Below are 16892 nucleotides of genomic sequence, written 5' to 3'. Positions count from 1 at the left end.
TTTTGGACACTCGGGTGAAGAGAGGGGCGGAGCTTTCTACCGATCACCACCTGGTGGTGAGTTGGCTGCGATGGTGGGGGAGGATGCCGGACAGACCTGGCAGGCCCAAGCGCATTGTGAGGGTCTGCTGGGAATGTCTGGCAGAGTCTCCTGTCAGAGAGAGTTTCAATTCACACCTCCGGGAGAACTTTGAACATGTCACGAGGGAGGTGCGGGACATTGAGTCCGAGTGGACCATGTTCCGAACCTCTATTGTCGAGGTGGCTGATTGGAGCTGTGGCCGCAAGGTTGTTGGTGCCTGTCGTGGCGGTAATCCCAGAACCCGTTGGTGGACACCAGCAGTGAGGGATGCCGTCAAGCTGAAGAAGGAGTCCTATAGGGTTCTTTTGGCTCATAGGACTCCGGAGGCAGTGGACGGGTACCGACGGGCCAAGCGGTGTGCAGCTTTAGCGGTCGCGGAAGCAAAAACTCGGACATGGGAAGAGTTCGGGGAAGCCATGGAAAACGACTTCCGGACGGCTTCGAAGCGATTCTGGACCACCATACGCCGCCTCAGGAAGGGGAAGCAGTGCACTATCAACACCGTGTATGGTGCGGATGGTGTTCTGCTGACTTCGACTGCGGATGTTGTGGATCGGTGGAGGGAATACTTCGAAGACCTCCTCAATCCCACCAACACGTCTTTCTTTGAGGAAGCGGTGCCTGGGGAATCTGTAGTGGACTCTCCTATTTCTGGGGCTGAGGTCGCTGAGGTAGTTAAAAAGCTCCTCGGCGGCAAAGCCCCGGGGGTGGATGAGATCCGCCCGGAGTTCCTTAAGGCTCTGGATGCTGTGGGGCTGTCTTGGTTGACAAGACTCTGCAGCATCGCGTGGACATCGGGGGCGGTACCTCTGGATTGGCAGACCGGGGTGGTGGTCCCTCTCTTTAAGAAGGGAGACCGGAGGGTGTGTTCCAACTATCGTGGGATCACACTCCTCAGCCTTCCCGGTAAGGTTTATTCAGGTGTACTGGAGAGGAGGCTTCGCCGGATAGTCGAACCTCGGATTCAGGAGGAACAGTGTGGTTTTCGTCCTGGTCGTGGAACTGTGGACCAGCTCTATACTCTCGGCAGGGTTCTTGAGGGTGCATGGGAGTTTGCCCAACCAGTCTACATGTGCTTTGTGGACTTGGAGAAGGCATTCGACCGTGTCCCTCGGGAAGTCCTGTGGGGAGTGCTCAGAGAGTATGGGGTATCGGACTGTCTTATTGTGGCAGTCCGCTCCCTGTATGATCAGTGTCAGAGCTTGGTCCGCATTGCTGGCAGTAAGTCGGACACGTTTTCAGTGAGGGTTGGACTCCGCCAAGGCTGTCCTTTGTCACCAATTCTGTTCATAACTTTTATGGACAGAATTTCTAGGCGCAGCCAAGGTGTTGAGGGGTTCCGGTTTGGTGGCCACGGGATTAGGTCTCTGCTTTTTGCAGATGATGTAGTCCTGATGGCTTCATCTGACCGGGATCTTCAGCTCTCACTGGATCGGTTCGCAGCCGAGTGTGAAGCGACCGGAATGAGAATCAGCACCTCCAAGTCCGAGTCCATGGTTCTCGCCCGGAAAAGGGTGGAGTGCCATCTCCGGGTTGGGGAGGAGACCCTGCCCCAAGTGGAGGAGTTCAAGTACCTAGGAGTCTTGTTCACGAGTGGGGGAAGAGTGGATCGTGAGATCGACAGGCGGATCGGTGCGGCGTCTTCAGTAATGCGGACGTTGTATCGATCCGTTGTGGTGAAGAAGGAGCTGAGCCGGAAGGCAAAGCTCTCAATTTACCGGTCGATCTACGTTCCCATCCTCACCTATGGTCATGAGCTTTGGGTCATGACCGAAAGTATAAGATCACGGGTACAAGCGGCCGAAATGAGTTTCCTCCGCCGGGTGGCGGGTCTCTCCCTTAGAGATAGGGTGAGAAGCTCTGCCATCCGGGAGGAGCTCAACGTAAAGCCGCCGCTTCTCCACATCGAGAGGAGCCAGATGAAGTGGTTCGGGCATATGGTCAGGATGCCACCCGAACGCCTCCCTAGGGATGTGTTTAGGGAACGTCCAGCAAGTAGGAGGCCACGGGGAAGACCCAGGACACGTTGGGAAGACTATGTCTCCCGGCTGGCCTGGGAACGCCTCGGGATCCCCCGGGAAGAGCTAGACGAAGTGGCTGGAGATAGGGAAGTCTGGGCTTCCCTGCTTAGGCTGCTGCCCCCGCGACCCGACCTCGGATAAGCGGAAGATGATGGATGGATGGATGGATGGATTCAACAGTATGCAGTTTATTGCATACTTTTCAAGCTGTCTCTTGAATGACAGCAAAAAAGTGTTTTACTTCAGCAGAAAACATTTGAAATGTTCCAGGGATTAATAATTCAACAAAACAAGTTCATTATAAGGCCAACAAAAACATCTTTAAAAAATACAATCAGGCTGAGGTGTAGCACTTTAGTTTTTTTTCTTTGGAAAATAATGTATTCACTGAAAGGACTATTTGCTGTAAATAAAAGATTATATTTCGATCAGACAATACAGACAAAAAAAGTAATTGTGTTCCCAAATAACTGAAGAGAATAAAATCTAGTACAGTCAGTATCTTAAATTGTGATGCACTTTAAAAATCGTTGACTGGGGCTGACATGTTATGTCCCATCTTATTAGCAAAGTCCCTCTGTGAAGGTCTCTTTAGTGCTTGTGCAAAATTAGGAACTGCATTCAGAATGTTTTTAAATTCCAATTAAATGGATTACAAACAGTATAGAGATTGCAGTTCAAATTGGAATTGGACATAGATCAGATTTTCCATTAAATGAATTTGTTAATAATGGTGTATTCCAGAACAATCTTATAATATTTAAGCGCTGCAGTGAAAAAAGGTAACTTTTCTCACGAAGGGCAAACAGGCTGGTGTTTGAGAAGTGTGTGTTACCATCTACTTGACTATTTTTTAAATACTGGATACTGGTATACTGTGTATATATTGTATTTGTTGATGTAGTTATGTTGTAGTACTAAGTAACACTTTAGTATGGGAAACATATTCTAAGTAACAAAGACTGAATTTAGAGTTATTTGGACATTAGGGGAACATATAAGGGTAGGGTTAGGGTTACTTATAAGCAATAATTCTGACGTTGTTGAGGCAAAACTCTTAGTTAATGGCTTACTGGTTGTAGAATAAGGCCATGCAGAATAAGGCATTAATAAATACTTAATAATGACTAATTAAGAGCCATTATGTTACTAATTTGCATGTTAGTAAGCAACTAATTAATAGTGAATATGTTCCCCATACTAAAGTGTTACCCAGAATTCTTGCAAAGCCTGCTATATATTGATGTATCGCCATGTCTGTCTTTTGCTGGTGTGTCTGAAAACCTTATAGTTTATTTGCATCGCTGATGGATTTAATAATCATTAAAAAACGAATTTGATTGTGTAACCTTAGCTAGAGCGAGACGTGTTCACTCAATGCAGTAATCTGCCCTCTGGTGTTAACATCAGACTGCAGACCCATCCTTGGTAAAATGACACACATTCTAATACCTCTGGCCCCACTCTCTGTGAGCACACACATTGAGTGTGAGCAGTGTGTATTCGATATAATTTAATCAGGCTGGAACAATGCCTGTGCCGTGGGCAGGTCTGATAGCGGCGGCGGCGTCTCTGTGGAGAGCTCGTCGCACGAGCTGCTGTTGGAGGTCTCCGTGCAGTCGGCGCCTTTGTTGGTGGGAATGAGGTCTGATAAGCAGGGCACCAAAAAATAAAAAATAAAAATCACCCGTGGAGAATAAGGGGAAAGGGGTCGGAGAGGGGGGGGAAGGGGGTTTGATGTGGCAGTGGTGCAAGACAAAGGCTGTTAAATTTAACTGGCAAGGGCATAAAGCCTCACACCGACTCTGATTTCCTCCCCAAGTCAGGGATGTTCAGCCAGTTACGACTCTTAGACCTACACGCTTTCTTTATCACTGCGTCTGCATCTGTGTCCTCGGTCCAAACCAAACCAACCCCTTTTCTCTGCCACTGTGGGGACAGCATATTAGGTACTCTTTACATCTATAATATTGCTCACCAGAGATGTTTTGATCAGAGTGTTAAGCTTATACCGAGCATCAATGACGGGGATCTTCTGATACCGATCACTTGTGTTAATTGTGATATTTTCATATTATTTATGGTGAGTGCAATTGACAGTTTAACAATATCAACACAATATTTAATCTAGTTCCTTATACTCTTTTATTACATATACCGTATTTTTCGGACTATAAGTCGCAGTTTTTTTTCATAGTTTGTCCGGGGGTGCGACTTATACTCAGTAGCGACTTATGTGTGAAATTATTAACACATGACCGTAAAATATCAAATGATATTATTTAGCTCATTCACGTAAGAGACTAAACGTATAAGATTTCATGGGATTTAGCAATTAGGAGTGACAGATTGTTTGGTAAACTTATAGCATGTTCTATATGTTATAGTTATTTGAATGACTCTTACCATAATATGTTACGTTAACATACCAGGCACCTTCTCAGTTGGTTATTTATGCCTCATATAACGTACACTTATTCAGCCTCTGGTTCACTATTCTTTGTTTATTTTAAATTGCCTTTCAAATGTCTATTCTTGGTGTTGGGTTTTATCAAATAAATTTCCCCCAAAAACGCGACTTATACTCCAGTGCGACTTATATAATGTTTTTTTCCTTCTTTATTATGCATTTTCGGCAGGTGCGACTCATACTCCGTAAAATACGGTAATTGTTTGAGCAAAACAAAGCCAGTAGTACACAATCACTAAACAAAAGCAAACACTACTATCTACAACTCATTTAAATGATTAGATTTTTGCCCTCAAAGTCTAGGGAATTATGCTCCTAACTTGCTCCAATGATAATGATACATGATTATGATACTATGGGGCTGTCTCAATCCAACTTTTATCCCTCGATACGGTGATGATATTGGAGCTTTGACTATTGCCCATACCAATATAACTTATCGTTATTTATTCATTATTTTGTACTGTGGAATGTTAAAACGGCTTGGTCAAGTGAAATTAATAAGAGAGCAATGGCAGGTATGAAAAACACTAACCTAATGACATACATTTGGTATTTGTTTTTTAATGACATCTAGTGGCCATGTGTTTTGCCATGTAAAAAGACAGCTTCAAAAAAATCTGGTTTTATATTTAAAAATAGAAACATCTCTATTGACACCAAACTCAGAGCCCTCACAACGTATGTATGGTCTCTCATATTTTACGGCTGTGAATGCTGGACTTTAAACAATCAACAACTGAGAAAATTAGAGGCAACTGAAATGTGGTTCTTCAGAAAAATACTCTGCACATCATTGAGTGAAAATAAAAGTAATGAAGAGGTATTGGCAAAGGCTAAAACAACAAGATCTGTAATTGCAACGATTCGAAATAGGCAGCTGAAATTCCTCGGACATATCATTAGAAAAGACAGCTAACATAAACTGATGGTAACAGAAAAACTAGTAGGAAAGAAAGCTCCAGGTCGACAACAAATAATATATATCAACTGCCTAAGAAAGTTTTATCGGAAATATCAATAATGGTGAATGGGTTTTACCTGTTTAGCGCTTTTTTTTTTATACCTTCAAGGTACTCAAAGCTCTTTGACACTATTTCCACATTCACAAACATTCATACTAGGGATGTCCCGATCCAGGTTTTTGCACTTCCGATCCGATACCGATATTGTTTTTGCACTTCCGATCCGATACCGGCCGATACTGGCCTATCCGAGCATGTATTAAAGTTTAAAGTTATTTAGCTTACTTAGTTGTCAGATTCATGCTGAAAAGGATTTTTGTACACTTGATAAGAACTAGCCAGCTGAATTAAGTGAGTTTGAATAATACACAATAGTTGGTATTCAAGGATACACAAAATATCAAAAATTATACATGACAAACAGAAATGGCATCATTAAACAGTAAAAAAAGTGAACAGTATAAAGTGCAAATAATGCTGTAAACATTATTTAAAAAAGCAAAACACACAAACAACCTGAGTTGGATAAAATGTCTATAACTCAACATCAATACTTGCTCTTGAACAAGTGTAAACTTAAAAAAAAATATCTACACACTCCCTTCAGTTGTTTGCCCCAGTCACGGGGGGCATTTTTCGGACTATAAGTCGCAGTTTTTTTTCATAGTTTGGCAAACAATTGAAGTCCAAGCATAATAGGGAGATTCTTTCTAACAAAGACGAGCACTTCAAGATGCTCAGGTGTCAGCCTGCTCCTGTGTTCATCTATGATGAGTGCTAAACAGCCTCTCACTCGCAAGAGTCATTAAAATGTCTTACAACTTTACCACAACGCTTGACTTTATTGCAGCATGTTTTGCACTCCGCCTCTTCATCTTTTTCATTTTGTAGGGTAAAATAATCCCACACAGCTGACATTTTTACCGTAACTTTTAATTCGCACGGCCGTCTGAACGGTTAGAACGCAGACCTGTGGATGTTTTGAAGGTGTGCTGGAAAATGCGGAATGGAGTTTAGGGAACGGCAGAAGAGTGGAATGTAATATTTAAATCGGTGCGTTGGAAAACAACGACCAGAATTAAGAAAAAAACAGGATCTGGATCGGCATTTTCCCATGCCTTGCCGATTCGCATTTTTTGGCAAATATCGGCATCCGATCCAAATATCGGATCGGGACAACCCTAATTCATACACACATTCATACACTGATGGCGGGAGCTGCCATGCAAGGCGCTAACCAGGACCCATCAGGAGCAAGGGGTGAAGTGTCTTGCTCAAGGACACAACGGACGTAACGAGGTTGGTAGAATGTGGGGATTGAACCAGGGACCCTCAGGTTCAGGCACAGCCACTCTCCCAACTGCGCCACACTTTCCCCCCGCCGTAATATGGAACAAACATATACATAGATCGGATGGCAGAGAAAACTGGAGAGCCCTGATCCTCGATGCCTGCAAACAGGTCTGATACCCCATGATGAGTGGCCACAATAATTCAATACGTTAAGTTCCAGTTGAACGATACAGACATTTGTTTGTGGATACTTTCTAATATGCATCTGCTTCGGAGACTTTTGTATATGTTACGCTTAGCTCATAGTAGCCTACCATGTTTACCTTTTGTAATTGATTTCACTAAAATACAAGAAAAGATTAACTGTGTGCTGCATATTGGAGAACATTTTGATGTTAACTGGCTGTCCAGCTTTGCACAAGCGACTGTTTTCATCTGACATATTACATGCCAGCCGATATAAGTCGATTGCTGATTTTGGACTAATATCAATATGAAATCGAGACACCCCTAAGTGATAGTTAAGATACTAAGACCTTCAGTGTATTTGCTGTAATGGAGGTGATTATTATTATTATCTTAGGAGAGCAGTCCCACACTGTTATGGAAACCCATACAGTGCATCTGGAAATATTCACAGCATTTCACGTTTTGCACATTTTATGTCACAGCCTTATTCCAAAATGGAATAAAGTAATTTTGTCGTCAAAATTTCGCAGACAATACCCCAAACTGACAATGTGAAAAAGGTTTTAGAAAGGTTTTTTAAATTTATTAAACAACTAAGAAAGTACATAAATATTCACAGCCGTCGCTCAACATTTTGTTGATGCACCTTTGGCGGCAATTACAGCCGCAAGTCTTTTTGAATACGATGCCTCAAACTCGGCACACCTATCTGTGGCCAGTTTCACCCATTCACTTTGTCCATTCCTCTTTGCAGCTCCTCTCAAGCTCCATCAGGTGGCATGGGAAGCGTCAGTGCACAGCCATTTTCCAATTTTTCCAGAGATGTTTTAATCGGATTCTAGTCAAGGACATTTACAGAGTTGTCCGAAAGCCATTCCTTTGATATCTTGACTGTGCTTTGGGTCGTTGTTCTGCTGAAAGATCATCCGTCGCCCCAGTACGAGTTCAATTACGCTCTGGAGCAGATTTTTATCCAGTTTGTCTCTGTACATTGCTCCATCTATCCTGACTAGTCTCCCAGTTCCTGCCACATGATACTGTCACCACCATGCTTCACTGTAGGGATGTTATTGGCCTGGTGATGAGTGATGCCTGGTTTCCTCCCAACATGATGCCTCGCATTCACGCCAAAGAGTTCAATCTTTGTCTCATCAGACCAGAGAATTTTCTTTCTCATGGTCTGAGAGGCTTTCAGTGGCATTTTGGCAAACTTTTTAACTAAAACATGGCTTCCGTCTGGAAACTACACCATACAATCCTGATTGGTGGATTGCTGGAGTGATGGTTGTCCTTCTGGAAGGTTCTCCTCTCCACAGAGGAATGATGTAGCTCTGACAGAGTGACCATTCCTGGTCACCATTCCTGGTCACCTCCCTAACTTGGGCTCTTCTCCCCCAGTCACCAAGTTTAAATGGCCGGCAAGCTCTAGGAAGAGTGCTTGGGGTTCTAAACTTCTTCCGTTTACAGATAATGGAGGCCACTGTGCTCATTGGGACCATCAAAAAAGCAGATATTTTTTTGTACCTTTCCCCAGATTTCTGCTTCGACAACATCATGTCTTAGAGGTTTACAAACAATTCCTTTGACTTCATTCTTGGATTCTGATCTGCCTTACACTGTCAAGTGTGTGACTTTATATAAAGACAGATGTGTGTCTTTCCAAATCATGTCCAACATAATTAATTTACCATAGGTGGACTCCGATTAAGCTATTTGAACACTTAAAGAATGATCAGTGGAAGCAGGATGCCCCTGAGCTCTCTTACAAGCTTCATGTACATGCGATTTCTTAGTGATTTCATTTTTAATACATTTGCAAACATAAAAAACAAAACGGTTTCACATTGTCATTATCGGATATTGTGTGTAGAATTTTGTGGACAAAAATGAAGTTATTCCATTTTGGAACAAGGCTGTAACATAGCAACATTTTGAAAAAGTGAAGCACTGCGAATACTTTCCGGATGCTCTGTTAATAACTGCTAGCCGCTTGTCAACGGGGGGACCAAAACTAAATACAGTGTCAACCAGAGGTGATCGGCGTTCATGATTAGCATTAAAAGGCATTAATCACTTAATTATTCACGAAAATTGGCATTTCCCTAAGGCTCACCCGTGGTGTAAAACTGCACAACATACAGTAATAGAAACAAATACTGCTGCCTAATATTGTAACTGTTTTGCTTACCTCTCGAGTCGACTTGTGCATTTTGGAGCTCAATGACGCATTTAGTATTGCATCTCAGCTCTGCTTTGTATTTCAATCGATTGCTATTTCAGTCTGTCTTGAAGTTCATTTTTATTTTCACAGGTCTTCAGGTTACACATCATTCCACACATTCAACAACTGCGGTTACACCAACAGCTTAATGTTACAAATAAAGTCTGAAATCAATCTGATTTTGTCTATAATGGATTCGCAGTAAAAATATTAGGCAGGGAAAACATATAAATCACCTCTTTTCCACCAAATACTACGCCCAAAGCCTCTTTATTATTAGCCTTTAGTGTTTATGTGATAGCTGTGTGTGTCTATTTGTGCAGGGAGAATGAGGTCCTGAAGGTCCAGTTGAAGAAGTATGTGGGGGCGGTGCAGATGCTGAAGAGAGAGGGGAGCCAGGGCAATGACGGTAAAACACACATGCGCGCGCACACACACACACACACACACACACACACACACACACACACAGACACACTGTGTCCCAGTCCATATTTTGCTCTAACAGAGTTCCTTTGCAAAATCCAGATCAGTTCACATTTACTTCTTAAGGGTTCTGTTGTCCAACTTGTTTTTTAATGGCGTGAGGCCTTAACAAACACTGTGAGCATCTTTTTTCGGAGTGGATTTGTGGACTTTTTTTGCCAACGCTGAGGGGGATGGAAGTGGTGCTCTGTGTTAATGCAAGTGAGATAAGCCCTTACTGTTTCAGAGGCAAATAAAATAAGAACAAGGCAGATTATAGAGGGACATATAATGGCTAATTGAGGGAGCTGTTTTGTGACAGCCCAAGGGGATCATTTGTTTGTCCTGCAGGTACAAATAGGTAAGGAAAAAAGTAAAATTCTGTGTGTTTGTATATACGTATATACATATATGTATATATACATACACATATATGTATATATGTATTCAATTGAATGCACTACAAAGACAAGATACTTGATGTTCAAACTCATAAACATTGTTTCTTTTGTAAATAATGATTAACTTAGAATTTCATGGCTGCAACATGTGCCAAAGTAGTTGGGAAAGGGCATGTTCACCACTGTGTTACATCACCTTTTATTTTAACAACACTCGATAAACGTTTGGGAACTGAGGAAACTAATTGTTGAAGCTTTGAAAGTGGAATTCTTTCCCATTCTTGTTGTATGTAGAGCATCAGTCATTCAACACTCCGGGGTCTCCACTGTGGTATTTTACGCTTCATAATGCGCCCCACATTTTCGATGGGAGACAGTTCTGGATTGCAGGTGGGCCAGGACAGTACCCGCACACTTTTTTTACAAAGCCAAGCTGTTGTACCACGTCCTGAATGGAGCTTGGCATTGTCTTGCTGAAATAAGCAGGGGCGTCCATGAAAAAGATGGCGCTTAGATGGCAGTACATGTTGTTCCAAAACCTTTCAGCATTCAGATGTGTAAGTTACCCATGCCTTGGGCACTAATGCACCCCCATACCATCATCGTGGTCAAAAGTTATGAAGGACATAATGTCATGGCTGTCTTGAATTTCCAATAATTTCTACAACTCTTTTTTTTTTTTTTTGTGATACTGATTGGAGCACATACTTGTTTGTTACAAAAAATATTCATGGAGTTTTGGTTCTTTTATAATTTATTATGGGTCTACTGAAAATGTGACCACATCTGCTGGGTAAAAAGCAGCAATGTTAATACTTGGTTACATGTCCCTTGGCAAGTTTACTGCAATAAGGCGCTTTTGGTAGCCATCCATAAACTTCTGGCAAGCTTCTGGTTGAATTTTGACCACTCCTCTTGGCAAAACTGGTGCAGTTCAACTAAATTTGTTGGTTTTCTCACATGGACTTGTTTCTTCATTATTGTCCACACGTTTAAGTCAGGACTTTGGGAAGGCCATTCTTAAACCTTAATTCTAGCCTGATTTAGCCATTCTTTTACCACTTTTGACGTGTGTTTGGGATCGTTGTCCTGTTGGAACACCCAACTGTGCCCAAGACCCAAACTCCGGGCTGTTGATTTTAGGTTATCCTGAATAATTTGGAAGTAATCCTCCTTTTTCATTTTCTCATTTACTCTCTGTAAAGCACCAGTTCCATTGACAGCAAAACAGGCCCAGAGCATAACACTACCACCACCATGCTTGACGGTAGGATTGTGTTCTTGGGATTAAAGGCCTCACCGTTTTTCCTCCAAACAGTTTAATATCTCACCGGTGCCAAAACAAAAATGTGTGTATTTAACATGTTCCATATCATAATATGTTAACACCTGAAGGAAAGTAAAGAGGACACATTTTATTTATGATGCTATATGATGCCATCAGCAGACGAGTCATTGTGACATCTACTCAACTGTAAGCCAGCTTTGTGTATTTGCTGCTTCTATGGCACTCATAATAGGCCTGTGCGAAATAGCTTGAAAATAAATCCCACATTTTTTATTTGAATGCACCCTCCACGGTTAAGGTAAACGAGCATGTGTGGTGAAAATAAATTAAGCTATTAATATGCTTTTTGATTGATCGCTTGATTAAGCGTTAAATTTGACAGCCCTGATTTTGAATTGTTTCAGGGACATTAAACTATTGAGGCTTACCATGAATTGATTAACGTGGACCCCCGACTTAAACGAGTTGAAAAACTTAATCCGGTGTTACCATTTAGTGGTCAATTGTACGGAATATGTTCTGTACGGTGCAATCTACTAATAAAAGTTTCAATCAATCAAAAAAACTGTAAAAAATGAAGAAACATAAATGAGATGAGTGCGTAAGTCACCCAGTTAATACTTTACTACTACAATAATGAATGGTTATAATTTTGCTTTGTAAAATCCAAGCACAAATCCTGTATCGGTTACAAATGACATTAACTTTTTTTTTTTCAAGAAAAAGGCATTATTCTTGTGTTTCTCTCACATATTGAGGCTAAAGAGTCAAGCTTGGTGACAAATCACATTAGTTAAGTTGGGAAGTCGTGGCTTTGTTGGTAGAGCGGCCGTGCCAGCAACTTGAGGGTTCCATGTTCGATCCCTGTTTCCGGCATCCTAATCACTGCTGTTGTGTCCTTGGGTAAAACGCTTCCCCCACCTGCTCCCAGTGGTTTAAATCTAACTTAAATAATGGGTTTCAATATGTAAAGCGCTTTGAGTCACTCGAGAAAAGCGCTATATAAAATATATTTCACTTCACTTCACTTAATCAGTCTAAAGGTTGGGCAGCCTTCGCTTTTATTGGTGTCATGTTTGAAACCTAACAGCAACTTCACATTTCATGTTTGCTTCCTGGCAGTTAGAGCAACACCTGACTTCTGATTAGAGGCCAAGAGGTTGACACATGCAGGAAGTCACCCAATCAGACTTTCCCCTCACCGCATTTGTTATTCTGCCCTTTTGTTTGTTTGTGGCATTCTCATGTTGTTTCTTTCCTTCATTTCATCCCGTCTTCAATTGTACCGTGCCACTTATTTTTCATCTGTCCTTCCTCCCTCCTCGCTCTCTCCCGACGAGGCAGAGCAATTTCCTCTCCGCGGCGGCATCTAAATGATTTCATCCTCCCTTGCCTATGTCTTCTTCCGCTAATGATGTGTCTCATTCTCTCTTACTTTTGATGTTGACTACCAGAGTTACGCTGGTTCTAAGAGGACGTATGAGCGTGGTGTTTTGGGGAAGGGGTGGGGGTGGTTGAATTGAAGCGACAGAACAATGCCTGTTTTTTATGTGCTGTCAGCATGCCTCTTTGTGATCAGAGCCCCTCTGTCTAATGATAACGCTGCGGACGTGATCTCTCAAATGCTCCTTAGGCGTCGTCAGCAGCACTGACATCCAACTAAAGATGTTTCTCTTCTACCTCTCCTGTGACAGACTGATAGTTAATTGTTTCCTGCAGGATGCCTTTGCAGGCGTTCCCCCATTCCTCTTTGCGCTAAAGAAATAGTCGCTTTGAATGAATGGAGATAAATATGCATGCATTTTACACCTCACATGTCACATTTGCACAAATCTTGTGCGTAACGTAACTGGAAAAAATACATTTGCACATTTTTTTTTACATTTGTGTGGCTCCTCATAGTCAAAAACCAGTGGCCGTGTAGTCTAACAGTGATGGTCGTATTGACCTCGAAAGGGCACGTGATTACCGAATAACCCTTTTTGCTGGATGTAGGTTTTGTTTCCATGGCTGTTTTGTACCTGTCGTAATTTAAACGAGAGCAACAAACTTGATTAAAATGGATCGTACAAAATAAAAAAAAATCAAGGGACCGCACCTAAACACACTGTATCCTATTCCAATGGCTCGCTACCTCAAGAAAATAACTCAAATTGGTGGACATGATACATATGTGCACGTCCAATGGACAAGAGATTTGAGTAAGCTGCCGCCATTGTCAAAGCCAAACTTGTATATATGTTGTCAAAAGAGTCAGATTTCAGAATGCAAAGTCTGTTAAAGTTCGTTTTCTTCTATTCAAATTGCACATAATCTAGGTCATAAGCAGCTTTCCCTGTAAAAATGAGCCCATTATTGTCTCGGGGCATTCAATTGATCATAACTGGACTGTTTGGTTTGTCTTAAAAGACATTTCGCCTCTCATCCGAGTGGCTTCATCACTTCATGCTCATAGACTTAAATTGGTCAGCTCTAGTCTTTGACTTGGATTGTTTAGATCTAGTCTAGCGGCTTGTGCCAAAACCCCAAATATAAGTCTAATACTAGATCTGACCAATCTATGTCTATGAGCATGAACTGATGAACTCTACTCGGATGAGAGGCAAAACATCTTCTAAGACAAACCAAACAGTCCAGTTGCGATTGATCAAATGCCCTGAAATTACAATGACCTGGATGAATGAGAACATTCATAGACAAGCCCATTATTGCTTTTAAATTCTTTGAGCACTGCGCTCATTCAAAAGTAATTTCAATAAATTTTTCTGCTTACCGACAACATGTTTTTTTTCCAAAATACTATACGTTGTTTGTCACCCGCAGTTTGCTGCTTGGCTAACGCTTACATCCTACCAAATGCCACGTGTGAAACTGAATAAAACATGTTTTAATTCAAACTTACCAGTTTAAAAATGTCATGAACACAGCATCATGTACCAGGTAATGGCGTGGAAAATAATGTTTGATTGTCTCACGGCTACTTTTACTGTTTGAAGACGGCAAATAGCTCTAATTAATGTACTAAATTATACTATAAGCTGCTACTTCTTTACCTACTCTTTGAACTAAGCTGCTACTTCTTTACCTACTCTTTGAACCCTGTGGCTTATGAGACTTATTTGATATTTTTTCGCTGACAGCCATAGTAAAATAGTTTTCAAAAACAAAACCAAGCTTCAACGCTGAGAAAATCTTTTATTGTTTGTGATATGGCACCATTTTTTGGACTTTAGATTAGTGCTTTTAACCGGAAGTAGTCTTCTATCCGTCCATAACATTTCTACTCATATGGATTTTTCATTCATAACTCCAAGCAACGTTTGTAAGTTTTACAGCATAACTAAAAACAAAACCAAGCTCAAACGCTGAGAAAATCTTTTATTGTTTGTGATATGGCACCGTTTTTTGGACTTTAAATTAGTGCTTTTAACCGGAAGTAGTCTTCTATCTGTCCATAGCATTTCTACTTGTATGGATTTTTCATTCATAACTCCAAGCAACGTTTGTAAGTTTTACAGCATAACTAAAATTGTTCATATTTACTAAACCACCCCAAGTATGATGTCTGTAGGAGGGTTTTCATCCATATTTGTACATGCTATCTGTGACGCTTGGGTCGTGGTACAAATCAAACACTTACTGTACATAATCTGCTCTCCCTGGGATCCCGACTGTTAAGATGTTGATATATTCCTGTTTAGATGAAGAATGACTCTTGTGGCTTCAAATTTCTCAAATATCTTCAATGTAACCATGTCTTGTCTTCTACAATGATGCACTGAACAAAGTTATCGAACATCTGCCATGCTAAGCCAAGTATGGGATCCGACATGCCCCCCACAATGGCTGCACCGCCAGACACAATATTGATATGCTGCGAGGCACAACGTGGTGACTGAGATCGGATAACCCCCAAAATCTACTCACTTGTGCCATAAGACATATCCGGAAACTTTTACCAAAACCTATCCGTTACTTTTTGAGCGATGTTGCTAACTAGCCAATAAACAAACCAAACCCCAGTGGAGGTAACGAAAAGACAGTGTAATTATAGGTAGTGCAAAATAACGTGGGAGGGCTCAAAACAATTATAAGCAGAATCTTGATTGTTGGCTGAGTAGTAACGGTATAGCCTTTGTCTCCGACGTAGTCTCTTGACCTGATTGGAGGGCAGTGTTTGTAAAAGTGTAACTGTGTGTCTTGAAATAGAACACTGTTGTCTGAAGTCAATTGGCTCAATGATACAAGATCAACACTGATAAAGGGTATTGATTGGTTAAGAAAAATAAAAACATTAGTTTTCACCCAGAACCTGCAGTGTTTCACCCCCGGGGAGTCTTTCTGTCTTCCAGGTAATAATGCTTTTATTTTTGCTGAGAAGCTTAAATGGCTGCCTGGTTGACCGGTTTCTGTTTGAATGAGGGATTTACCCAAGAGGTCGATTCTCTGTAGAGATAGTCCTTGCATTGGGTAAACAGGTCCTTCGCTTACTAAGATGACAGTCTGCCTTAAATTGGCCTGTAGTGGTGTAGATTAAAAAGATTGGCCTGCCAGCTCTGGGCCAAGGTTCCAGAGTTATAAACCTGTTTTTAGCTAGTGAGGCTCTCAAAAGAATCTAGGGGAGATCTATGGGAGGTTAAAGGCTACTAATTCCCTTTTGTCCATTTTCGGTTTAAGATCCATTTGATGTCATCTGGCCCACTATTACTGTAATTGTATGTTCTTGTAGAAACAATGAAGTGATCTAAAGTCATGCTTTACACCTGAAATCCCTTTCAATCAGTGGATTGTTCCACAAGAAGTTAGTTTTGGGGACTCAATAAAGCAGGTTTGCTATTAGAACGATAACATCAACATATGATATACTCAACAAGAAATACAAATAAAAAAGCTAAAACCATTTTACTTTAATCTGTGACTCAGTGAATATATACTGTGCATTTAGAAACTCAGTACTGAATGGTTGAAGGTGGGAGACTTACCACAAACAGAAATAGAAATGAAATAGAAATCTTTCCAAACCAACACTAATTGGAATTTGGACTTGAACAATGTTCTGTGCTTTCTAAACACTGATAAATGCCTTGAACAAGGCATCAAACCATTAAAGTGGGTGTCACAAAGTTTTCACCACGCACTGCGTTCTGTTTTTCTTTCTTTTTGTAGTTTATACCGGGCAGAGTTTTGATTTAGTAAATAATGTGGATTAATAAGTCTTTCATAAAGCCTCTCAACCTTTAATTTACCGCATTAAAATCAATTAATCAAATTAATTACCTTAATCGGTTCCACTGTTCCACATATATTCCACTAAATGCAATACATGTTTTAAATAAACAGTAATTTTGACATATACATGTACAATTTTTTTTAGCTTTAATATTAGTGTTAAAACATAATGATGGGCAAAAGTATGTCTAACTGAGACCAAGGGCAGTCAAAATTAACGCGCTAATGCAAATTCATCCATCATTAGAAATTTAATAAAAATAATAGGG

At 41.2% G+C, this 16892-nt stretch overlaps 1 protein-coding gene across 3 annotated transcripts in view; it reads left to right on the top strand.

The window, feature by feature from the left end:
• Positions 1-16892, top strand: part of snx29 (sorting nexin 29) — a 350232-nt gene that overhangs the window by 70489 nt on the left and 262851 nt on the right. For all 3 annotated transcript variants that reach the window (XM_061908913.1, XM_061908914.1, XM_061908915.1), the window contains exon 14: positions 9564-9649. In XM_061908913.1, coding sequence (XP_061764897.1) covers positions 9564-9649 — 86 coding nt within the window. The remainder of the gene's footprint in view (positions 1-9563; positions 9650-16892) is intronic.

This window comes from Nerophis ophidion, linkage group LG08 (genome assembly GCF_033978795.1).
Source record: "Nerophis ophidion isolate RoL-2023_Sa linkage group LG08, RoL_Noph_v1.0, whole genome shotgun sequence".
Taxonomy (NCBI): Eukaryota; Metazoa; Chordata; class Actinopteri; order Syngnathiformes; family Syngnathidae; genus Nerophis; species Nerophis ophidion.
The sequence above is the reverse complement of the archived record's forward strand: the minus strand, read 5'-3'. Positions and strand labels throughout refer to the sequence as shown.